General features: G+C 47.2%; 1 protein-coding gene across 1 annotated transcript in view; it reads left to right on the top strand.

Annotated features, from left to right (window-relative positions):
* IGLON5 (IgLON family member 5) overlaps positions 1-4,286 on the top strand; it is a gene marked incomplete at its 5' end in the record, with an annotated part of 33,023 nt that extends 28,737 nt beyond the window's left edge. The window contains 2 exons of the mRNA XM_054999376.1: positions 47-201; positions 2,747-4,286. Of these exons, the coding sequence (XP_054855351.1) occupies positions 47-201; positions 2,747-2,847 (256 nt within the window). The remainder of the gene's footprint in view (positions 1-46; positions 202-2,746) is intronic.
* Positions 4,287-25,262: the final 20,976 nt, after the last annotated feature.

Here is a 25,262-nt window from a genome sequence, read left to right as displayed (position 1 = left end):
TTAACAACATACCCTTCTGCGTTCTCTCTCCCCTCCCTCTTCCTAGCAGAGTCACCGGCGGCTTGGACGGACTGCAGATCCAGAACGAGCGAACTCGCTCCATGCTGCTCTTCACCAACGTCACCACTCGGCACTACGGCAACTACACGTGCCTGGCTTCCAACAGTTTGGGCTCGTTCAATGTCAGCTTACGGCTCATCCGTGAGTCCCCCGTGCTCCTCGGCAGCTCTCGTAATCTTCCCTGGATTTCCCCACCAAATTAGGCTCGGGAGGCTGGAGCCTGTTAGGGTTTGGAAAGGCCTAGGGCAAAACCTGGTAGGGCAATCCCAAAGTGGGGTGTGTAGGGGTATCAGCAGGGGTCGTGGGTGAGCCAGATTTCAAACCAAGAAAAATTCCAGGCTCAATAATCACAATAACCCCTGGGATTGCGGAAAGGGAACTAGTAATTAAACAGAGGGATTCACTACCTGTGGATATAGTGATGGCCACAAGCATCGATGGCCATCAATTAGACAGATTTACGGAGGAGAAGCTGCTCAAAGGGAACCTCCACATTCAGGAACAGGGCAAGCCTCTGTACACCACCAGTGCTAGAAGGCAACATCAGGGGGAAGGCTTCGGGTTTTATTTGTTTATGTATTTTGTAGTCCGCCTTTCTCACTGAGACACAAGGCGGATTACATAGTGTGAGATTAGTACAATCAGTATCAAGGACATTTCCGTAAACGATGCCATAGGGTAAATAAGTACAAGTTTACAAAAACATAGCATTAGGAAGAACCATGTGTACAGTAAAGAGAAATGGCATATCTTTAAACATTTCACTGATGGAGACCTCAAACAATGGCATGTATCCCATCACTATGGTGGTCGGCATATGGTGGCAAGGAAATGCTTAATATTTTCACCTGGAAAATAACAGCCCTGTAAGCCCCTATTAAAGGAATAGGACTTCTTTGGCAACCCTACCTATTGCTCCATTAAGAAAAGTGGAGCCTTATATAATTATGCCCTGTTTGTACCCATTGAGAGGAAAAGGATACTGGACTAGGTAGACCACTGATCCCGCAAAGCTCTTCTTATGTTTTTATGAAGAGCAACCCATATTTGGAAACGCAGTGGTGTTGTAGGAGGACATTTGTAGGACAGAGGAGAGGAGGGGGAATGGTGCGGGAAAGGGGCCATGATCAAAGCAACATGGGGGGGACATGTGTAGGAGTCACATTGGATATTATAGGAGCTTTGAGGGCCTGTTTCCCTCAATCTGGATTGGCATTAGGGTTCCCAGGTGGTAGCAGGCAAACTCCTGAGGTTTTGCCACCTTGCCCACCACCCTACCAGTGGTCGGAGGGAGGTGGCAAGCTCCCGGAGGTTGCCCACCACCATCAGGCACCCTGGGAACGTGCACCACATGCATGCATCCAACAGGCATGGCGACGTCACTTCCGCGTGCACTGCTGGCACGAGGTAAGTGCCAGGTTCCCCACTGTCGTGGCGGGAGGGTGGAGGGACCTGGCAACCCTAATTGGCATAGAGATGCAGAATGTCTATTGATCAGGAAAGGGGTATGAATCAATTCTGGACTTGTGATCTAGGTACAGTGTCCCAGCTCCTATCTCCCTGCTCAGCAAACTTTGAAGGCTCTTTGAGAGTTTCTCTACACGAGCTGCCTGGGTGCGTGTTCGTCAAGTGTGGGGAGGTGCAATGTTAGCCGGGAAGAGCAGTTTTGAAAGACAGAGCCAGTGGAGATTGCTTGGGCGGGGACGGATTCTCTCACAGCCCTCCTCCTCCTCTGGTGTCTCCCCTTCCAGAGCCTTTGCCCTATCGAGGCTCGGTTAATTCAAAGTTTTAAGCAATGAGGGCAGCAAGGTAAAAACTCCGGAAGGGGAGACAGTCTGGCATGCCAGAGGCGGCAGAGGGCTGTGAGAGAATCTGTCCTCTCCAGAGCGATCTCTGCTGGCTCGGTCTTTTAGAACTATGCTCCCCAGCTAACATGGTGTCTCCCAACACTTAACAACAACAACAACAACAACAACATTCGATTTATATACAGCCCTTCAGGACAACTTAATGCCCACTCAGAGTGGTTTACAAAGTATGTTACTATTATTCCCATAACAAACACCCTGTGAGGTGGGTGGGGCTGAGAGAGCTCTGTAAGAGCTGTGACTAGCTTAAGGTCACCCAGCTGGCTTCAAGTGGAGGAGTGGGGAATCAAACCCGGCTCTCCAGATTAGAGTTCCGTGCTCTTAACTACTACACCAAACTGGCTCTCAAACATGCACCCAGGCGTCTCGTGTAAAGAGACTCTGAGAAGCAAGCTACAAGAGACGAATTACCCAAGGAGGAGCACGTGAAGGGAGTCTCAATGTTAGCTGAGAAGCTGAATTTTAAAAGAGATCGGAAGACTTTGTCAATTTCCCCTCTCTACAGTGCCGGCAAAGAAGATCGCTCCTCAGCGGGTTTGTTAATTTCCTCTTTGCCTCCGGAAGGCTCTGTCAGTTTCACCTCCCCTTCTAGGAGGCAAAGAGGAAATTAACAAACCCTCTGAGGAGTGATCTTCCCAGGCTCTATAGAGATGGGGAATTGACACAGCCTTCCAATCTCTTTTAAAACTCAGCTTCCCAGCTAACATTGCGGCTCCCTTCATGTGCATGTCCTCCTGGTAATTCGTCTCCTGTAGCTTTGCTTTCAGCCTCCAACTTCAGTGTCTTTTCTTAACGACCATTCCCCTCTCTTTCCACAGGGCCAGGGGCTCTGGAAAATATGGCGGTTGCTGGTCAGGCATCTCCCCTCTTCTTGGGTCTGCTGTCTTCTGCGTTTGTGACTCTGTTGTTTAAAATTTAGGGCCGTTGGGGCACTGAAGAGGAACAAAGAAAGGAAACAAGTGAAAGGGAAAAAATCGAAAGGAGAGCGAGATGCATCTCTCCTTTCTGGGAAAGATGAAGTGAGAGAAATGAAATTTATCAAGTACCCCATCACTGTGAGGGATAGAAGAAAACAAAACACACACACACACAACAAATATGCATTTGTTTCTACAGCCATCGATCTTCACCCTCCATTTCAGACACTTCCAGTCGAACTTGTTATTTGACACAACTGAAAAGACAGAGGGCTTTAAAAGGTTAACTGCAAACAACATCCCCCTCCCCCCCACCTCTGCGACTTATTATACCACCACCATTTTATTTCTTGAGCCAACTGGACTTTTCGAGATCCCAGTGGCACCGCCCTGGAATGCTTGTTCCATACAGGTGGTTTTTGGGGGGAGTTCTGGGATTGTCGTGTTTGTTTTTTCTCCCATTTTTCTTCTGCTGTTGTTTGGGGCGAGAATTTCAGCAGTCCGTCTGCATTCCTGGGCTTCCTTTTTTGCTTAGTTCAGGCTGGGCTGAGAATCTCCTGTGCAAACGGAATTATTTCCTGACTTCCTTCAAATGGATTTGTGTTGTCAGCTTAGACGCACCCTGGGCCGGTCAGCTCGGAAGTCAGGAACTCGGCCAGCCCAGCCATACAGCCTAGGAACCAAACACGTCTCCTTATTTTGGCAGCGTGAAGAAGCCTGCCTTGATTTCTGCTCACCCTGTGAAAGGCCAGCACTGGGACTCAAACTCGCAGCCCTTCAACATGACGCTGCTTCGGGGTCCTTAGAAGAACTTGCATGTCAGTGAATTGAGTTTGCTCAGTTTTTGAGGCATGGCATATATCCACCCCTTCAAAAATAGGGGTAAGAACGGAAGGCCCTTGCTGATGAGGTTGGTCACCAGGTAATTTTTTGTTGTCTATAGGATGAAGCAAGGAAGAGGGTGTGGCCGGTCTGGGAGACTCTACTGCTGTGTGTCACAGCAGGCAATGCTGAATGTAGAAGTACCCGGGGGGAGTCTCTGGGTTGCAAACTGGCAACCCTGAAGATGCAGTCTCCTTTTGGGCTGGGGAATTGTCCTTGCTTTTTACGTCGATGGTTTCTTCATTGGTTGGGATTACATTTTTCCTCTTGAAAAATCGTTACGTGGGATATCTGCCAGCTTCTTAAATCAATGACATTTGTTTGCACTTTCACAAAATATTTTCCCGGTGATTTCCCTAGCGGTGACGATTCCCACCCACCCCCACCCCCCATTTATACCTTCTCTCTATATATTTGTTGAACAAAAAGATTGTGCACTTGAAACCTTCCATATTTATGTGTCTCTCTTCTTGGATTTTTCTTTGTACGCCTCGTACTATTCTAAAGTTATTGTTATTCATTGCACCTTAGAAACTCCTGACTTCAAAATCCAAATGCAACAAGGAGGGTAATACCTTGGATTAGGACCAACTGTGTCATAAAGTACTGAGTTAAAGCTTTCGAGTCCTCCAGAACTCTTTTTTGGGCTGAACTTTTACTGAAAACATTTTTTTTCAGTAGAGGAAAAAAGGGATGAAAAAGACCTTTCAAGGCATAGTAGAGGAGGTCCAGTCTGTGATTTCTTTAAGATGGAGTGCAGGAGGTGGTATGCAATCATAATTTAGCTTAGACCTTGCTAGGTGCTGGACAGGTTTCAGGTTGTCCCTTTTCCAAAGGGTTCCTTGGATCGGATGAGCAACATCTGGCCATCCAAGCCTTTGAACAGATACATGCTGGTCATCATAACCTGGCTCTTCTTTTGAATGGAATTATAACCAGGGTTTAGTGCGTTCCGCAATTCTGCAACTGTACCTCCCCTTTAAAAACCCAGAATTTAAAAGTGGGTATAAGATTGAGCATCCTGAGCTTCCATTAAAAACATTTCCAGCCCCTACCATTGTCAAAAGAGTTTAAAAATAAGTAGACAATATGTAATGCTATCTCTGGTCCAAGGCAACTTTCTGTGGTCGCAGCAGGACCTTCTTTCCCCTGCCGAGCTTCTTGTGCTTCTCCACAGCTAGGAAAATAAAGCTTGGGGAAGGTGGTGGTTTGGTTTTATTTTCAGTGTTTGGAGGCAGGTTGGATCACTGCTCCTGGTGTGTGTGTATGCTCACTGCGGTTCTGCTTCTGGGAAACAGGTGGGGCAGGTTTTGGTACTGTTTGGGGGTGGAACTGCATATTACACACCTGCTACCTACCAGTGGAAAAGTTGCAAGAGTCAGGACTGACAGTGTACAATTTTGATGAAATAAAAATGCAACCATATGCAGGGTTGAGTGCCCTGTGCCTTTGGGCTGTTTTCATCATCAGGGGCGTATATTTAGCAATTCTGCAGACACAAAACAGCATTTCTTCCTGAAATGTGGAAGAGCTGCATCTCCAAAAGGATTGCCAACCTCCAGATGGGGCCTGGAGTTTCTCCAGAATTACAATTGATCTGCAGTCTACAGAGATCAGTTGCCCTAGAGGAAATGGCAGCTTTGGAAAGCAGACTTTTATGGTATACTCTAAGACTTCCATTTTTCCTAGACTCTATGGTAGAGATGGACACGAACCAAAATTCATGACGAACGAGGCCGGTTCGTGGTTTGCAAACCAGCGGTTCATCAGATCCCATTTCTGACGAACCGCCATGAACCTTAGGCTGGTTGGTTTGGTTCGTTTTTTGGTTCCTCACTGCAGACAGCCTGGTGCTGATCAATCAGTTTCCTAGGCAACAGGGGATGGACTTCCTGCAGACCTTCTGCTGACCCGGAAGTTACCTTCTGCTGACCCGGAAGTGACGATTTTCTGACCTGGATGTGACGTTTTCACGAACCAAATGAACCGGTTCGTGAACCAGGGGCAGGTTCATGAAAGTTCGTGGTTCGTGAAATTTGATGAACCACGAACCACATGGTTCATTTTTTTCTGGTCCGTGCCCATCTCTACTCTATGGTATACCATAGAGTCTAGGAAAAAATAGAAGACTTAAAGTGGAATCAAATCCCCACCAAGTTCCTTTTGCTCTCCAAACTCTGCCCTTTCCAGGCATGGCTCCCAAATCTCCAGGAATCTTCCCAGCAGATGTTGGCAACCATAATTTTTTTCCAAATGTCATTTTTGACTGCAGAGAGCAGAGAAAGTTTGCCCAGGTAACACTGTGGCATGAAAATGTTGAAGTGTTTTGCCACTATATCATGCACGGAAATGCTCCTGAAATTGTCCTGATCCAAATTGCTCTGGTTTCTGTAGTAGAACTGCACATTGGTATTTCTCCATTGATCCTTTTTAAAATTATTGTTTCCAAATTTTGCACAGCACACTGCATGTGCAGAATGCTGCTGTTTGTGTTGTTTCCCTCCTCTGGATTATCCACACACACACACACACACACCGCAAATGATAAAAACCCTTCAAAAGAGCAATTTTGATATGTTTATCTTTAAGGTTATATCAAAATTCTTTACCTCTGTTATTTGGAGTGGGCACAGCCTCCCATCAGTAAAACACTGCACAAAAAGAATCTTGCTATGTTATGATCACAGGCTGCTTTTTTGTGCAGGGCTTCCTCAAGGCACAAATGAACTGAAGGCATTGAAAGCGATGGCAAACTGCTCGTTCCTCAGTTCCAGAATTAATTTTAGAAATTCTCCGAGCTAAGCAGAATTAAAGAGCTGTTTAATGCAGCAGAGACAGACATTTAGAAATAACTGGTGAATTAACAGAACGGGGGAAATCTTTTTACTGCAAATTTTTGCATTCTCTTTGACTACGCATTATTGAGTTTCTCTACATGAGACGCCTGGGCACGTGTTCATCAAGTGCTGGGAGATGCAATGTTAGCCAGAAAGTGTAGTTTTAAAAGACAGAGCCAGCGGAGATTGCTCCGGAGAGGATGCAGCCCTCTGCCGCCTCTGGTGTGCCCGACTCCCCTTCCGAAGCTTTTGCCTTGCTGCCCTCATTGCTTAAAACTTTGAATTAACTGAGTCTTGGCAGGGCAAAGGCTCCGGAAGGGGAGACAGTCCAGCACGCCAGAGGCAGTGAAGGGCTGTGAAAGAATCCGTCCCCTCTGGAGTGATCTCCGCCAACTCTGTCTTTTAAAACTACACTTCCTAGCTAACAATGTGTCTCCCGACATGTGAAGAGCATGTGTCAGAAGTCTGGTGTAGAGAGACACTGACAGTGCCAGATGAAGCAGATGTACACCCTTCTAAGCCCTTTCTGTCAATGGACTTAGAAGAGTGTAGCAGTGCTTTGGACTGCACTGTGAGACAACAAGGAGAATATTGTGCAGGGCTATTATTTCTGCTAATGAATACAGGTCTGTAATATACAGTTGCACCCTTCCAGGCTTGCAAAGCACTCAGTCATGGGACAAAACACGTGTGCACCACAGGAAGTGAAGTCCAACTTGATTCATTTTTTACTGTCCTGAAAGCAATTTCTGCCTCCAGTCTGTTATGCAAAAATATGCAAATACACTGCAATTTGCTCAATTTCCACATGCATTCAGGTTACAATTTTTCCTGGCACAGGATTTACATGAGCTTGTTTTGAATTTTAACTACGGAGTATCCACAACCCTATGCAGGTGTGTGTATGTAGCGATTCTGCTGAATTCAGCTTTCTGAAAATCTCAGCTTGGATTGATTTATTTTTTTAAGAGCAAGCTTCTAGTCCTTACAATTAGGGCAATATGTTTGAAATTTTGTGTGCAATGCTGCTGGAATCTCCAAAGCCAAAGATTTCCATGGGCAAGTTTTCCTCAGCCTGAGTAGCTTCTTCCCCTTCCCCTTGAATAGAGGAAGAATAGTCAATAATAAAACAAATAAGTTGGTTGGTTTGCATAATTTATCCAGGTTGCGGAAAGGGGCTTTTTGGTGCAGAATTTCCCTTGTTGAATGGAGCCACGATCATGAATGCCAGATACATGAATGATCAATAGATGCAAACCCAGTCATGGAAAGAGCTACACACGGCTCTTCTTTAGTACCTAGCAAAAAACGACAGAGCAGTACCGCAGAGTATACCACATAGAGAAAATTCAAGACCTACCGCAGTAAAACACTTGAACCATTACTTTTAAAGTACACCGTGCAAACCCTATAATTTAGCATATATTAATTTATGTATTTATAACTTACAAATGTGCAAAGTACTCACAATAAATAACAATAAGTAATAATAATAATTACAATTAGTTCACATCCTATAGACAACAATATTTGGTATCTGGGGTCCTATCATGGCGTTAGAGAAGTGAGGAATTTTAATCATTAAATGGCTTTGAAGACTATCGCTGCTCGGGGACACTCTTGAAAAAGTCCATCCAAAACGAGACTAGCTGACACCTGTTGAGCAATTCTTTACAGCTTGGGAACTCTTCCTTAGCGAGACTTGGGGGTCCTTTCATGTTTGCTCCCGCCTGGGAGTTGGGCACCACGTGGGAATCCTCCTACTGCCTGGATTAATCCTCGGAAAAGGATAAGAAAAAAAGACTCTCTAATTATTTATTGCATAGAACTTATAAGAGACTCTTCGGATTCCCAGCCTTTTGGCGGTTTTTATGGAAGTGGCAATTTGTATATTGTTGATTATGGAATATTGTTGTCTATAGGACGTGAACTAATTGTAATTATTATTATTACTTATTGTTATTTATTGTGAGCACTTTGCACTTTTGTAAGTTATAATACATAAATTAATATATGCTAATTTATAGAGTTTGCACGGTGCACTTTAAAAGTAATGGTTCAAGTGTTTTGCCGCGGTAGGTCTTGTATTTTCTCTTCTTTAGTACCAGTAAGAAGCCATTCCAGTTCCCACTTCCATCTGCCGCTAGATTCTGTTCCAGCTTTCTGGGTTATTTGCAGGGCTTTTTTCTGGGGAAAGAGGTGGTGGAACTCAGTGGGTTGCCCTCGGAGAAAATGGTCACATGGCTGGTGGCCCCGCCCCCTGATCTCCAGACAGAGGGGAGCTTGGCGCGGAGGGCAATCTAAACTCCCCTCTGTCTAGAGATCAGGGGGCGGGGCCACCAGCCATGTGACCACTTTCAAGAGGTTCCGAAACTCCCTTCCCCAGCGTTCCTGCTGAGAAAAAGCCCTGGTTATTTGTATCAGTGGAGGTGGTGGTCCTGAGATCAGTAGGCCGTGGGAGAGTTGGGTCTAGGGAAAGCCAAGAAATGCTGGTATTCAAATGGCACACTCAGCAATAGGAAGTGGTTGCAAAGACCTCTTCTTCTTCTGGCCAAGTTTTCCTTCCAGAAGAGTCTGAGCTGGAAGTTGCAGATGAGAAAGTGTGGAGAGGAGGCATTTGTGCTGCAAATGGGTATTCTGGCTAATGTCCGGCTTTTGTTCACATTGCAAACTCAGTGGAAGCAGAAGCCACTCTGAGCCCCTTGTGGCTTCAGGTGGGCTGTGTACAGAACTCACAGTTGGATAAAGGTTATTTCACAGGTCAGGAGGTGAGGTTGTTCAGCTGTTATTGCCTTCAGACCCATACTTGGTTTTGTGTGTGTGTGTGTCCTGCCATGGTTTCCTATTTTTGTAGATTCCTGTAATGTTTTGAGCAATACCCAGCAAAAGCCAAAAAGAGCTCCCTTCAACATAGACAAAACTGCTGCAATATCCATCTGTCTAGTTTCCTGCAGTTGTCTCAAGTACCCACTTGGTCAGTGCAGATGTTCAGTGGTTCTTTCCCCCCTACCCCTCCCAATCATGCCTGGAATGGTTTTTAGGCAATTTTACATTTGCCCACCCCAGACGTAATGAAGAGGCAGACACAAGTGTTGGGAACTAAGGGCTATTTATTTGACAACAACATAACATTAAACATAATACAGCAAGGGCCTAACAAGTGGTACAGGTCAAGCCCTGGGGTCACCCTGGATCTCTGCCTTGACCTGTCTGGGCGAGCCCTTCTCCTCCAGGTGCGAGCCATCCAAGGCATGGCTGGAACCCAGCCAGCCAGGTGTATGGAACCTCCACCAAGCCTATTAACCCCGCCCTCCACTGTCAAACAGGAGGGGCCGTATTTGTACGGGAGGTCCCATGCAGCAGTATGCCCTCTCAACTGGCAGCCGTCCAACAATACCAACGGTCCTGACAGACCCCGAATCCGCCTCAAATGGGGATGTGCCAAGGGTGCTCACCAGCCTGCTCGTTTCTCCCAGACCCTATCCTACCAGGGAGAACAGCTCCACCACAAAGCCAATTACCACAACCGTTGCAAGAAGTGCAAAGTAGGTGAAAAACTCCATACTCCATCAGCCAGTTGAAGTAAGGAAAAATTCCTACCTGGCCCTGGTAACCAGCAACTGGCCAAACCCTGCACTACTGTAGGGCTGGTGGGTGGGCCAAGCTTGAGGCGACTGCTGAAGAGAGCTGGGCGGAGCCACCTATATGCATTTGGCTCCACCCCTCCCCAGATCCCCGGATGTCTGGGAAGAGTGGTCTGTATCTCTTCCTCCACCAGGGCAGCAAAGGACGGTTCTTGGCTCAAAATAGCTTCACTGCTACCCAGGAGTACCGCATCTCCTCCTAAGCATTCATTTTCAAACACATGAAAGGGTAGGTGCATCGACACATAAGTACACATACTACTCTTTAAGGGTTTTCTAGTGGTTTTCCCTTAGGAGTGAAATTGACTAGACTAGAGCTGTTCTGATTTAGTCAGTTTCATCAATGTGATTTATCGGTTTTGGGGTGAAATTGACTAAACCAGGCCTGTTCCTATCCGGTCAATTTCACCACTGTGATTTATTAGGGAGGAGGGATCACTAGAGAACATCAAATAAAAATGTCTTCAACCACTGGTAGATAGTAGCAAAATAAGGGAGCAGAAAACTCCCCAGAGAATTCCGGAGTTTTGTTGCCACAACTGAGAGTTCCTGCTCCTGGGTTGCCACCCGCCCAATCTCCAAAGGCAGAGGCATGCAAAGCAGAGCCTCAGAAGATTACTGTTGTGGTCAGGTAGATTCATAAGGAAGTAGGCAGGTATGCTGATCCCATACAGGTCTTTAAAGATCAATATCAGCACTTTGAATTGTGCCTAGAAACAGTTTGGGTGCCAGTATAGATGAGCCAAGACTGGAATGATATGTTCCGCATGATGTACTCCAGTCAACATCCTGACTGCAGCATTCTGCAGCAACTGAAGTTTCCAAACCCTTTTCAGTGGTGGCCCCATGTACAGGGCATTGCAGTAATCTAATAAAGATGTAATCCAGGCATGCACTACAACGGCCATAGGTTTGGTGTGGGATATTTATGTTGGGCAATTTGCAGCACCCGTTCATTTTCACATGGCTGTGCAGGACTGTGCAGATTGGACCCTATGAGACTGTGTGCTGACTGTTTCACGTTCTAGAAAGTCCTTAATGGTACTCCACCTGAGATGATCTACCCCTCTCCCCCATCTTCACTGCAATATGTCCCAACTTGTCCATCAGTTCAGCTGCTCCATTCACCAGTTTCTATCCTTCTCTATCGACAAGTATTGCTATTTGACATTAGATATAGAATCAGTATACATTGCACAGAAGCAGGGCCAGCGCGCCCATTGAGGCCAGGTAAGCGGTTGCCTTAGGGCGCGGGGCGCTGGAGGAGGCATTGGGGGTGGGAGCACACGCCACAGAGCTGCAGCCTCCCAGCCCTCCTGCCCTGCACTGCCGCCACTGCCAACACATGCCCCAGGCCGGGCGCAGCAGCTGCGGGCAGGCGTCTGGGGTGGCACAGGGCAACCAAGCGGGAGAGCTGGGAGGCCACCCGTGTGCCGTCCCAGCCGCCCACCACAGCAATCAGGCCGGCTCGTGCGCATGCCCGTGATGACATCATATGTGACATCATCACGCAGGCTGGTTTGTGTGTGCGTGCACGCATGTGCGAGCACGCCCGGCTGGCCGGCCATCGACACCGGAAACCCTGGCGCTGCTCCTGCACAGAAGTGGTGCATTCCTTCCTCTATTTATTATTTGTTTGTTTGTTTATTTCGATTTCTATTCCACCCTCCCCGCACCGGCAGGCTCAGGGCGGAATACATTCCATAAAAGCAGTTCAATAAAACTTACATATTAACAATTTAAAACAACAATGATGCAATATAAATACTTAAAAATACAGAAGAGCAGCACAGAAATAATCAGTTCAATTCTGTTACCCAGCCATTCACTTAACAATTGCTTTAAAAAAAAAATTGACAGTGGATGCTTTCTTGTAGGGAGGGCCCATTCTCCTCTATTCGGCCGGAGGGGGCCCAGCTCAGCCCCAACCATATGCCTGGCAGAACAGCTCTGTCTTACAGGCCCACAGGAAAGGCAACAAACCCTGCTGGGCCCTGGTCTCATTGGACAGAGCATTCCACCGGGTTGGAGCCAGGACCGAAAAGGCCCTGGCTCTGGTTGAGGCTAGGCGGGCCTCCCTGGGGCTAGGGACCACTCGTAGTTGTTTATCACCTCTACCTCCCAATCCCCAACTTTTCATTATATGGGCAGGACTAGGATGGAGGCAAGGGCAAGTAGTAGCGGGGATTGGCAATGGAATGAGGCCATTCGTAGGGCAAGGCACTGAACACAGGCTCCAACAAATAACCATGTTTCCCTCCTGATACCATAGTGTGCAGCGGACAGCAAATATGCCAGACAATAGGATGTTATTATCTGAGCGGCAGAGTGTACAAATTACTTCAGCTGGATTTAAGCCCATAATTGCGATGCAAGATTTCCATTTTAATATGTTTCCTGAATTGCGGCTATCAATTGAGGAGGATTTTGATGAGATCTCTTATAGGAAAAACATGTTTTGTACTGATTTGCTGTGGCACAGGAAGTAATTTGCTTGGTAGTGGCACAGGAAGTAATTTGCTTGTAGTGGTACGGGAAGTAGTTTGCCTGGTATTGGGACAGGAAGTAACCCCGGAATTCAGAATCCTCTTGCACAATCTTATTATGGAACCTCTGGTATGCTTGAGATGAGTTTACATGGTCGTATTTTAACTGAGAAATCTCACCACAGGGCTAGCCATTCCTGTCATTTCCCCATTCTTGCTTGCTCTGATGAACGCATCCCAATATAGCAAAAAAGGAAACAGAAGGAAAGTTTTCCTGTGCCAAAAATACAGGTGGCCTTTTGAAAACACAGCAGTGGCACGAGCTGCCTTGCACATATTACAAAACGGCAGGGATTTCTCACCTCGTGGTGAGATTTCTTTGTTCAGCACGATCCTGTAAGACTATCCACTCTGGCACTTTCATACATGATATTAACAATGCCTTTGGGCTTCTCTGGGGTTGCTTTTATGCATTTACGAATTATTTTGACGCCAAAGCCAAAGAACGAGGAAGCCACTCTTAAATGGATTTCGTAGACAGGCTGATGCACTAGTGCCAAAAGTAGTATACACCCAATGGACGTTCCTGGACAACAGGAACGTGGTTGGTGGGCTCAGTGACAGTGTAAATCAAGGCCTATATTTTGCTGCATTGCATCGTCTCTCCCCTGCCCCCAGGAGATTAGAAGCTAAAGGGCACGTTCTGAAGCTTGCATTACGGAGGATCGCTCAGTCTGTAATCTATTTGCCAAAAAAGCCTTACTATGCAGGCTTTGCATTTGAATGACAGATTGCGGAGATCTAAATTGAATCACCCTCACCTGAACTTCTACCTAGATTTTAGAGTTCTGAATGACTTGGGCCGTTTCCAGATGGCTTACCTGAAGGCGCTCCATGCCGCAATGTTGTGGATCGCGAAATATCGCGTTTTCCCCGGCACGATCCACAACATTGCGGCATGGAGCGGCTTCAGGTAAGCCATCTGGAAACGGCCTTGGACTCGTTTCCAAGATGAAACGGATATGTTAGGTATCTTCTGTTGCTTGTGTGTTTTTCAAATGTGCATGCAGCGTTTGCTGCCACACTCAGATCCTATGTATCTGTCTCTGCCCCGTGGCGCAGGGCCGGATCTAGGGTTGCCGGTGTGCCAGCCTTGTTTGGCTTTTCCTGCAGGCTCTCCCGCGCTCCCGTGCTTTCGTGACATCATCATGCAGGGCGGGCGTGCCACCCGTGAGGCAAGCAGGCCGCCCCAGCGCACAGTACACCGTGGAGCTGGCGACGGCAGCGCGGGTGTGCACTGGGGGCCCCAGCTCTGAGCGCAGAGCTGGGAGGCCCTCCCCGTGGTTTGCCTGCCCTGTTGATGGGGGTGGCCAGCTTGATGCGCTCTCTCTGTCCTGCGCGCGCGGCAAGCCAGCTGCCCCATCGGCGGGGCAGGCAGAGGGCCACCCAACCCTGCGCTCAGCCACCCACGCTGCCACCGTCAGCTCTGGCGTGCTCCCAGTAGCTGGCAGCCACGCCCGGCAGCCCCTCTCTGGCCACGCCGGGGGCAGGCTACCCCCCTGCCCCCCCTCGATCCTCCCCTGCTGTGGCGTAGAGTGGTAAGCTGCAGTACTGCAGCCCAAGCTCTGCTCATGACCTGAGTTCGATCCTGGCGGAAGCCGGGTTCAGGTAGCCAGCTCAAGGTTGACCCAGCCTTCCATCCTTCTGAGGTCGGTAAAATGAGTACCCAGTTTCCTGGAGGTAAAGTGTAGATGACTGGGGAAGGCAATGGCAAACCACCCCGTAACAAAAGTCTGCCAAGAAAACGTCTTGATGCAATGTCCCCCCATGGGTCAGTAATGACTCGATGCTTGCACAGGGGACTACCTTTACCTACCTTACCGTACAATATTAAAAGGCAGCATGGGATGGTAATAACAACAGCAACAACATTCGATTTATATACCGCCCTTCTGGACAATTTAATGCCCACTCAGAGCAGTTTACAAAGTATGTCATTATTATCCCCACAAGCAAACACCCTGTGAGTTGGTTGGGGCTGAGAGAGCTCCAGAGAACTGTGACTAGCCCAAGAGACCCGGCTCTCCAGATTAGAGTCCCATGTTCTTAACCACTACACCAAACTCGTAGATATGGTTGTAAAGATTCTTTGTGTGTGTTGTTTTACCAATGCGGTAAAGCACATGTGCGCATCAGGAAATCACCGCAGAATCTTGACACAATTGTATTATGATTGATTCAGGGTTGTTTTTCTTGCAGCCGGTATGGTGTGGCAATTTGAATTCTAAATTCAACTGGGGGGTGGGGGATGAGTTCAAAACTCCATTCTGCCAGGAAATTCACTGGCTAGCTATATCCCAGTCATGCTGTTAGCCTCATGGTGCAATCTTATGCAAAGCTACTCCAATCTATTAAAATCAGTGGGTTTAGACATAAGTTTGCACTGTATCCTACTTTTCCAGGGTAGTGGTGAAGAGTGACCTCAAGTAATAGCAGGGTTTGCATGGTAAGAGACTAACGGGGTGGTTTGCCATTGCCTGCCTCTGCAACCCTGGTCTTTGTTGGAGGTCTCCCATCCAATTACTAACCAAGGCCGACCAATCTTAGTTTCTGAGATCTGACGAGATCAGGCTCACTTGGGCTATCCAGGTCAGGGCACCTTTTTGGGGTATAAGGCTAAAATGGGGAAAGGGACTGTGTATGTGCCTTCTTGGCAGGATAAAAATGCAATAAATTACCTCCAAACAGGGCTCATTTTGAGGGGGAATGCACAGGAACGCAGTTCCGGTAGTTCCCCAAAGAGGTTACATGTCAGCTGCCCCCGCCCATCTGACTCTCGGCCATTTTGGGCCTGTTTTGGCCTAGATTGGGGCCAAAATGGCCCGGATTGGGCCTCTGACAGATGTTGGATCACTCTCCTGCTCGGCAGCAGCCTGATCCTGACCATTTTGGGCCCCTTTGGACATTTTTAGCCCCTCATTGCCATTTTGGGCCCAATTTCAGCCCTGAATGGCCAGGATTGGGTCCAAAGAAGTGAGGATAGGTGATGTCAGGGGGTGTGGCATATGCAAATCAGCTATGCTAATGAGTTATGCTAATGAGTTCCTCCAGCTCTTTTTCTACGAAATGACTCCTGCCTCCAAATATGCAGTAGTGCCATACATGGCGAGAAAGGAGCTGAAAACTGCCGTGATCAAATTCTAAACTCCAGGTGGGTAGCTGCATTATAGCATCAAAATCAAGCAGGAGTCCGACGGCTTCTTAAAGACTAACAAGATTTATTCCAGCAGACACTTTTGTGAGCCAGAGCTCACTTCATCAGCTGCATGGCGTGTGCATTCATTAGGCAGATGGATTGAAGATAAAAGCTTCAAACAACAGAAGGGCATGGAAGTGGTAGGGGAAACGTTACCAAAGTGATTTCCTCACGGGGACAAGCTTGTCTGGTTCCCCCACTGCTGCTGTGATTGCTAGTACAGCACAGCAGCAGCGGGGGTTCCTCATAGCAGATTTCCTCACAGTTTCCCTTCTGCAGCGCTTGGCAGCAGCCATAGTCTCTCCCCCAAGCCTAGGGTTGCCAATTCTGGGTTAGGAAGTATCTGGAGGTTTGGGGGTGTCGCCTGGGGAGATTAAGGTTTGTAGAGGGGCAGGACCTCAGCAGAGTCAATACAGCAGAGTTCACCCTCCAAAGCAGCCATTTTCTTCAGGGGAACTGATCTCTGGAGATCAGCTGGAATTCTGGGAGATCTGCAGTCCCCACGTGGAGGTTGGCAAGCCAACCAAGGCCCCCAGGACTTTTTCATTTTTTAAAATGCATCAGGTTCTCTAAATTTCTTTTTTTTTTCAACTTAAGTCTTCCCCTGTCATTGTGAAGATATGCCTTTCCCCTTATATCTCCACAGCAAAAAGGACCAGAGACTTACTTTTTAAAAATCAAAGCTGAAATTCAGAGAATCTGCTACAGTGATTTTCAATTTTTAAAAAAGCCACCCAGTGGCAGGCAGAGGAAATGGCTGTTGTGGGGGTGGGGGGTGGGAGGAGAGAACCAAAGTTTCCCAGCTAGACAGCAGCCATCCAGGATTTATTGTGCTCTTTCTGAAAACTTTGTCGCAGGTTTGAGAAAGATTGGAGACAAGCCGGGGGAAACCATGAGAGATGCATGAATGAACTACAAGGCTATATAGTATAGGGAAATGGAATGGCATGGAACTCGAATCATACTACCAGTGTGGGATTGGCCAAACAGAGGCGATTCAAAACAAGATCCAATTGAAAACGGAATCAGTGCCAGAACAATAGCAGAATCTGTCCATCACTTAATGTCATGTGTGAAAATGGCCTTATTAATTAGGTGGTGGAAAGGAGGTCAGGACGGAGGTAGAGATAGGAGCACGTAGCTCACCTTCCTCTAGTCCTAGCATCATGTTCGCTGTTCCACCTTAACCCATCTGGCTAAGCTGCGACCTTTGAAGCCAACCTATTACTTTGGAAGGGATGAGGAAGGGAAGCCTCGGAGACACCATTAGGCTTAGAAAGTCAGGATAAGTCATCTGTAGCCGAGTCTACAAACGAAAGTCAGAATCCTGGGATCTCAGGGCTTTCTTCACGTTTTGAGAAAATCTTTGGGTTTTTGCTTGGCAATCATCTTTTGCTGGGGAGAGATTTAAGTGGCTCTCAGTTTATTTCGACTAAAGTTGCAGCCGCTGTATTATATACAGTGGAATCTACGAAGCAAAAAAAAAAAGTCTGTGTCTCATGGAGCTTTACAACTCTAAACATTGATGATGCAAAGAAGGAGAAGGAAGGGAATCTCAGGGGCAGGTGTCTAAGGCCCAGGGTTTCTGTACAGAAAATAAAATGTGGAAAATCTATTCATCATCAGACGGATGAATAAGCCATCCTCTGGTTGCCTAGCAACCGTGATGTCCTCCATTAAACCCAAAATGGCCACCAAGGCCGAATCTGAAGCCTAACTCGAGTAGCACAACCAGAGTGGGAGGTAGGGTTACCAGGCCCCCACACCTTCCCGGCAGGAGGGCAGGGGGGACCTGGCACTTACCTTGTGTCTTGAGAGTGCTTGTGTGATAGCACCACTTCTGGATTGAGCTGCCAACCTCCAGGTGGTGGCTGGAGATCTCCCAGAATTACAACTGATCTCCAGGTGACATAGATTCGTTCCCCTGGAGGAAATAGCTGCTTTATGTGGACTCTATGGGATTATAAACTGCTGAGCTCCAGCCCCTCCCCCAACCCCATCCCCCCAAGCTCCACCCCTAAAATCTCCAGGTATATCCCTACCTGGTGCTGGCAACCCTACTTCTGGGAAGTGACGTCATCATCACGCCAGCTACAGGCGTGCTCCTGTGCTTTGCACAGGGGTAATTCTAGCCCATTTGGAGCCAAAATTGGCCCCAGAGAAACACAGGCGAACTCCCGCCTCCTCTGCAACTACTGCAGGAAGTGATGTCATCAAACCACACCAGGAGCATATCCGGTGTATATTTTCTTGGGTTGCCTGCTGGTGGCGGGCGATCTCCAGCACCTCCCATCTATTGCCAATGATCAGCAGGCAACAGGACATACCCCTGGGAGATTGCCTGCCACTGGTGGGCAAGTGGGAAGCCTAGTGGGAGGGTTGATTGCTGACTGGTTTATTCTTCTTCTAGCCCAGTACAACTCCAGTAACTGAGGCAAACAAATAAAACATCAGTGATGATAAAACATCAGTGATCGTAGGCTGAAATTGTACTGCAAGTATGAAAAGTTATCACATTAGAAACTCTTGTATACAAGCCAACACAGCAGAACAGCTCTGTCTTCTCTGTGGGTAAATGCATAGAAAGAGAACCAGAAGGAGACCAGGGCAGAAAGGGAGAAAGGCAAAGAGGTTTGAGAATTAACAGCATCCAGGGTAGTAAAGCATTAACACCCCTTCTGTACAGAAACTCAGAACCTACCCTTTGCGGGAGTATCATGGTGGAAGTACTGGGTCAGAGAGGAGGGTAGCTAAGTGGAATTGGGTAGACTGGGAGAATTCGGTTGACTGTAATTGAGAGTAGTCTGTGAGTGCCCATTCATTATCTCAGGTTTCCCCCAGAAAAACCTGCTTAGCCAGCAAATAGCACGGGACTCAAATCTGGAGAACCAGGTTTTATTCCCCACTCCTCCACTTGAAGCCAGCTGGGTGACTTTGGGTCAGTCACAGCTCTCTGGAGCTCTCTCACCCCCATCCACCTCACAGGGTGTTTTGTTGTGGGGATAATAACATACTTTGTAAACCACTCTGAGTGGGCATTACTTTGGTTTACTGTTATTTCCCCGGGGATGTATTTGAGAGCAAAATCTTCATGTTTGGGTCTTCCTACAGAAACCAGGTAGAAATGCAACTGGTTTCGCTTTGCCAGAAAGGAGCTGCAGTGGTGGAAAGAAAGCAAAGGCAGATGAGTCAGAATGAGCAAAGCCATCAATTATGTTGGAGAAACCCAAGCTCATAGAGGGACAGCTGCCCCATCTCTACAGCATCCCCTTCTCTTGTAGATTTGTGCCCTTTTCACACATGCAGCATTAAGCCGTGCCGTGTGTGTGTGTGTGAGCAAGTGAGTCACCAGTTATGAAATGCCTGAGAAAGAACATTCCTCTAGCCTGGGTCATCCATTTGGTTGTGAGTCATCTAAGTACGAGCAAAACCGAGAGATGCACACAGAGCTGTGAATCCACCCCTTAGAGACTCACCAAAGCTCAAGTATCTTTCTGCAGTGCTGTCTGGGGGGGGAGGGAGGGAGTTGGGGGAGAGTAGGGAATGAGCTTTAACACAGTAGAGGATCAGGCGCTTTAATATATGCAATGTTCACAGCTGTTTGCCTGGATTTGGAGTCTGCATTTTTAACAGGATTTTATATTGGTTTTTAAGCCGTCGCTACCCATTCTGAGCCCTCGGGAGAAGGCTGGCTGTACAGTCGAATACATACATGCATCAGCAAATGTGCCCCCCTCCCTTTTTCTGAAGAGCGGTGCCACAAATAAATAAATAAAACCTCAAACCGTGCTCAGGCTGGCTCCCAGTGCCACCGGCTTCAGTTCCTAAATGTCTTTCATGCAGAGGCGGCAGATAAGCTACTGGTTAAGTAACGTCATGACACGTGAGGATGGGTTATGATGATAAAGACAGCGGCCCCGTGGGAAGGCAAGGCCATGGAACAAGTAGGCACCATGCTGACTGTTAAATCTGCTGGCCTTGTTTTACAACCGGTGTTATGATTAGATGTAAAGTTGACAATGTTTACGTGAGTTTACAGTCCTGCTTAACACAGGCTTAAGAATTGCATATTATTTGGGAGGAGGGGAGCTCCCAATTAACATGACACAGCATTGTCCCATGTACATGAGGTGAGTGAGGGCTCATAGTAGGCCTTGGTATGCATGCCCTTGAGAGTGATGGGCAGTCAGAGAATGGACGTGCATGTTCCTTTTTTTTGTGTGGAGCCACATGTGGATTAACAATTTGCAAGCTGTTAGTTAGCCATGTGTCAAAGCGTGAGTAGGCCACGTTCCAGTCACAAGGAAGCCGCGTTCAGTTCACCAGTGAACCATAAGGAAATAGTACAAAGCATGAGGAAGCTGTGGGTAAACCAGGAGTAAAGCATGTGTTAGCTATCTGTGGTGTATAACTTCCAGAACAATTTCATGTAAGCCATGTGCCAACCTCAATCAGTCTCTTCCAGAAAATAATTTTTTAAAGTATCATATGTATATCACGTGCTAAGCATGTGAATCCTAGGTGCAAACCACATCTAGTCCCCTGGTGTAAACATATGTGTAAACCATGTGTCAACCCATGTGTACACCATGTGTAAGTCACATGAAAATTCACATGTAATACATGTCAGTACTAATGAAAACATGCATACCCTCATGAGCTAGTACACGCTCATGCGCCATTTGGGAGTAAACTTATTACGATTTTCCATATTTATGCCTTGATGTACTGGACAGCATAGCTTGGCTAGTATCCGAAACTGATAATATTTTAGTTTACCAGTGTTAATAAATAAAACAATGAGACGTTCTCAGTCTGTGTGTGAAGCGCCAGAACACATTATCAAGGTGTGGAGTATGCGAACAACATGTAAACTTTTGATGCCCATGTAAACAAAAGAATTGTTTAAAACAGTTGCAAACCGTGTATAAACTATGTGTAAACAAGGCATAACTTTGTGTAAAGCACTCGTAAACGCTGTGTAAAGTGCATGCCGATAAAAGTGCAGACTCATTATAAAGCATATGCAATTCATTGTAAAGCACAGACAGAACAAGGTGTGAACTCCATGTAAATCTTGTGAAAAAAGCAATGTGCGCACTCTGCGTAAAGCATGTGTAAGCAGAGTGCAGGTCCTTCCCAAAACGTCACACCGTGTAAAGTATGTGCAAAAAACGTACAAAAAAAAAGGATGTAAATGATTTGTGGAGCACATGTAAGCCAGATGTAACATAGTTGTAAATTGTGTGTGTGTGCGCGCGCACTGCAAAGAATTTGAGCTCTTTGCAAACCAGGTGTAAACAATTCATCAAGCATGTGGAAACAGAGTGTAAGCTCTTTGGAAAGCATGTGGAAAGCCATTGTTAGCTAGGTGGAATGAGTGAGAAGATTTTTCAGTGATGTGAACAAAGGACGATTTTGAACAGAGTTTGCAAGCTCTGTGCCATGTGCATATAAATAGAATGTAATCTATGTAGTGGGGATGTTGCGAACCAGGAGCAAATAGTTTACAAACTAAAACGAGAAAGTGGGGGGGGCATAAACCTTCCACAGGCTTTACACAGACTTTACACCTTGTCTGCACGTGCAATTACTTGTGCAAGCCACTAATTAATATGCACCATGTCAGTATTGTAAAATTTGAGGGTAAGAATAGGAAATTTATTTCTCCCCCCCCCTCCAAGGAAGAGTGTGAGTGATTCTGATGGAGTGGGCGGCTCTTACACTGACACCCCACTGTTCTTATGCATGACTTGGTGATAAATTTAGAGCAGAGGTGAGACACTTCATTGCTGCTGGCATCAGAAAAGAGAACCGATTTAGGGGGCCTGGCTGCCTGCTGTTCTCTGGAAAAGATCAATGTCTCTGATCATGCTGCAAGGCAGCCGTGCAATGTGACCAGGCCCTTTCCTTCCCTCTAATTTAACAGCTGCAGGATCAGGCAGAAACCCAACTGGTGTAGCTTTCTATGGAGCATGTAAACAAAGAAAACCTTACCTGTTCATTTCCCACCTGTCACATGTCTGTTAAATGAGTAGAACTTACAGCAAGGGGAAAGCAAGGGCAACTCTTAAGGGCCAAATGAGATCACCGATTAGGATCCCCCATGTTTCTTGTTTGAAGTCTAAAAGCAATGGAGTTCGGAGGGATTCAGTGAGGGCAAGGATACCAAGGGAAGAGTTAATGGTAACTCTTCTCTCTTTGTGCTGTTTACCCTTCTTTCTCCCGCAAGTTGTGAGTTGCTCCACAAGTATGAATTTTCCAGAGGAGATGTACTATAGCTAGAGTTGAAGAAAAAACAACCGGGAGCCAGGTGGAAAAATTGATTAATTTTTTTAAATCCCTATGCATTTCGTCTTGAGCTTCTTCAGAGGATTGTTCAAGGTGAAATATATAGGCGATCCTCTGAAGAAGCTCAAGTGAAAACATGTAGGGATAAAAAAAACCTTAATAAACACTTCCACCTTGCAACTGGTTGTTTCTTCTTCTGCCTGCTAGTGTGGCCGTTGCTTTTCCTATAGTTAGAGTTGCCAAACTGAAGGCAACACACACTGTTCAGAATACAGAGGCCACCGAAAAAGTCCACCTCGGGGTGCATATTTCAAGGGGAAAGACCCCCCACATAGTCTTAGTTTCTGGTGGGTAGCCATGTTGGTTTGCAGTTGAAGAGCAAAGTTCAGGTCCAGTAGCACCTTAAAGACCAACTAGATTCCCAGGGTATGAGCTTTTGAGAGTCAAAACTCCCTTTGACATTTACATTTAAAAGTGGAACTATGTTGGGTTCTAAATGTATCAGACTGAACAGAGCTTTGACTTTCGAAATCTAGCTGGTCTTTAACGTGCTACTGGGCCCACATGTTGTGTGAACTGCATTTTCTGCTTAGGGCTTTACATTGCTTAAGCCAGGGCTTTTTTTTCTGGGAAAAGAGGTGGTGGAACTCAGTAGGTTGCCAGCACAGGGGGCAACGTTTGGCGGGAGGTGGTGCCCCTGGTACCACATGTGTGCGCGCAAAGTGCACGCATGCTCCCAGGGCCAATCACGTCACTTTGGGTCAGCTGGAACAAGGGGGGGGATTTTTAAAAGTTTAAATTGCCCTCGGCGAAAATGGTCACATGGTTGGTGGCCCCGCCCCCTGATGTCCAGACAGAGGGGAGTTTAGATTGCCCTCCGCACCAAACTCCCCTGTCTGGACATCAGGGGGCGGGGCCACCAACCATGTGACCATTTTCAAGAGGTTCCGGAACTCCGTTCCACAGCGTTCCAGCTGAAAAAAAGCCCTGGCTTTAGCCCTAGAATGCCAGTTTGAGGACTTTCCAGTGCAGAGTGGCCATAGCTTTGCTGAGATTTTCCTGCCAGGCCTGCTGCCCTCTTAATTGCTTTCAAAACTGGAGAACAGTGAGGCAGGGCGGCGGCGGGGGGGGGAATGCTTCCCCCCCCCCCACGCCTGCACGTTGAGAAAAGCTGCAACCTGGCTAGGTTTCTGCTTTCTGTTAAAGGCACTGCAGCTCTCCCTATGGGGAAAAGAAATCTGGCAACTCTAGTGAGGATTTCAAAGAATGGGAGAGGAGGGAATATAAAGAAGCAAGAGACGATCTCTGAGAAGCCGAGAAAGGAGAAAAAGAAATGGGAGAAAGAGAAAGAGATGAGCCAGGCGGAAATAGCAGCGTCCCTTTTTAACAAGCCAAGGATGTGGGCCTTCAGCGTCTCCAGAGGAGAGAGAAGAGGGGAAGGCGTGCTAGAAATGCAATAAATTAAATTAAAAGTAAGATCCACGGGTCACCATTATGCCTCAGCAGTGGTGGAGAAAAGTTTTGTCCAGTGATTTCTCTGCCTCTGCATCAGTTACTAGTCACAGATTTTCCCTACCAAGAGGGGGAATCTCCCTCCCCCCCCCCGCACCAATGAAGCAGAGACTAGAACAAATATAATCAAAAGGTATCATGCAGTGCTGGCTAGGAAAAAACTCACCTCCTGTGCCTTTAACAGGAATTTGATCTCCACCAAACAGCCGGGTGATGCTTTCCTGACCCAGAGCTAAATGTTAATCCCACCTGCTCAGTGCTGCAGATCAAACCTATGTTAAAAGGAGTGCTGCAGGGGGGCAGTTCAGATTTGGTAGTCTTAGCAGTAGGGTTGTCAACCACCAGGTGATACTAGGAGATCTCCCAGAATTGCAACTGATCTCCAGGTTGCAGAGATCAGTCCTCTGGAAAAAATGGCTGCTTTGGAGAATGAAGTCTATGGCATTATACTCTGCTAAGTTCCTTCTCCTCCCCAAACTCTACCCTTCTCCAGCCCCCCCCCCCCAATCTTCAGGAATTTCCCAACCCATAGCTGGCAACCGTACTTAGCGGAAAGGAACCAGGGTGAAAAGGGGGGCAACAATTGGCAGGAAAGGGGGTAGAGAAAGATTATGGAGAACAACAGAAATTGAGGAAGGCAGTTCGGGGAGACCAGGCGATGGGAGCATGGGGTGTAGGTTTTTGTACAGAACTTCTTGGCCCCAGATCTTGCAACAACCAGTTGCTTGGGTAGCTTAAAGTTTGATAAACTCTTTGAGGACATGCTTGCCAGTGGCTATGAAGCAAAGCAATAAAGAGTGGAGCCTCCGTGTTCAGAAGCAGTGTATCTCTGTTGACCAGATGCAGAGGACAAGCAGCAAGTCTCGTTGGCACCCCTGTCTGTGAGCTTCCCCCAAAACTCCGATTGGCGTTGGGTGAGAATTTGGTCTCATCCCAAATGCAGTGGAAGGGTGGGGTGAACAAAGGAGCTTGCAGTGGGGAACGAACAGAATAGAATCTAAGAACTAGCAATCCTAGCCAGGGCTGAATCCACACGTCCTGGCACAGCGCTAAACTGTCGGAATGACGTTTAGCTTTGACATCAGAATGATGACATCAGAATGTTCAGCTTTGACATCAGAATGATGACATCAGAAATGGCGCCAGGAAGACGCCATCATTCCGACAGTTTAGCGCTATCCCAGGACATGTGGATTCAAATCAGGTCTACTCAGAAGCGTGTCCCATGGTGGTCAGTGGGGCTTCCTCCCTGGTAAGTGTTCTTGGGGTTGCGGCTTAGGCCAGGCAGGCTCTCGGCTCTCCACTCCATCAGTGATCCCACACTCAATCACAGTCGCAGAGGTTAGGGGGTGGGATAAGAGGGCAGCCGGGTTGGGGGGGGGGCATGTTGGTGGATGCTGTACCTCAGTGTTTTAAAAAAATGACAAAAAAGTATTGTAAAAAAAGAGAGAAAAACTTTATTGCAAGCAAAGCAAACAAACCACCTTGTCTTCCATCTCATAAGGCCCC

The sequence above is a fragment of the Eublepharis macularius genome, chromosome 15 (assembly GCF_028583425.1).
Source record: "Eublepharis macularius isolate TG4126 chromosome 15, MPM_Emac_v1.0, whole genome shotgun sequence".
In the NCBI taxonomy this organism is placed as follows: domain Eukaryota; kingdom Metazoa; phylum Chordata; class Lepidosauria; order Squamata; family Eublepharidae; genus Eublepharis; species Eublepharis macularius.
The sequence above is the reverse complement of the archived record's forward strand: the minus strand, read 5'-3'. Positions and strand labels throughout refer to the sequence as shown.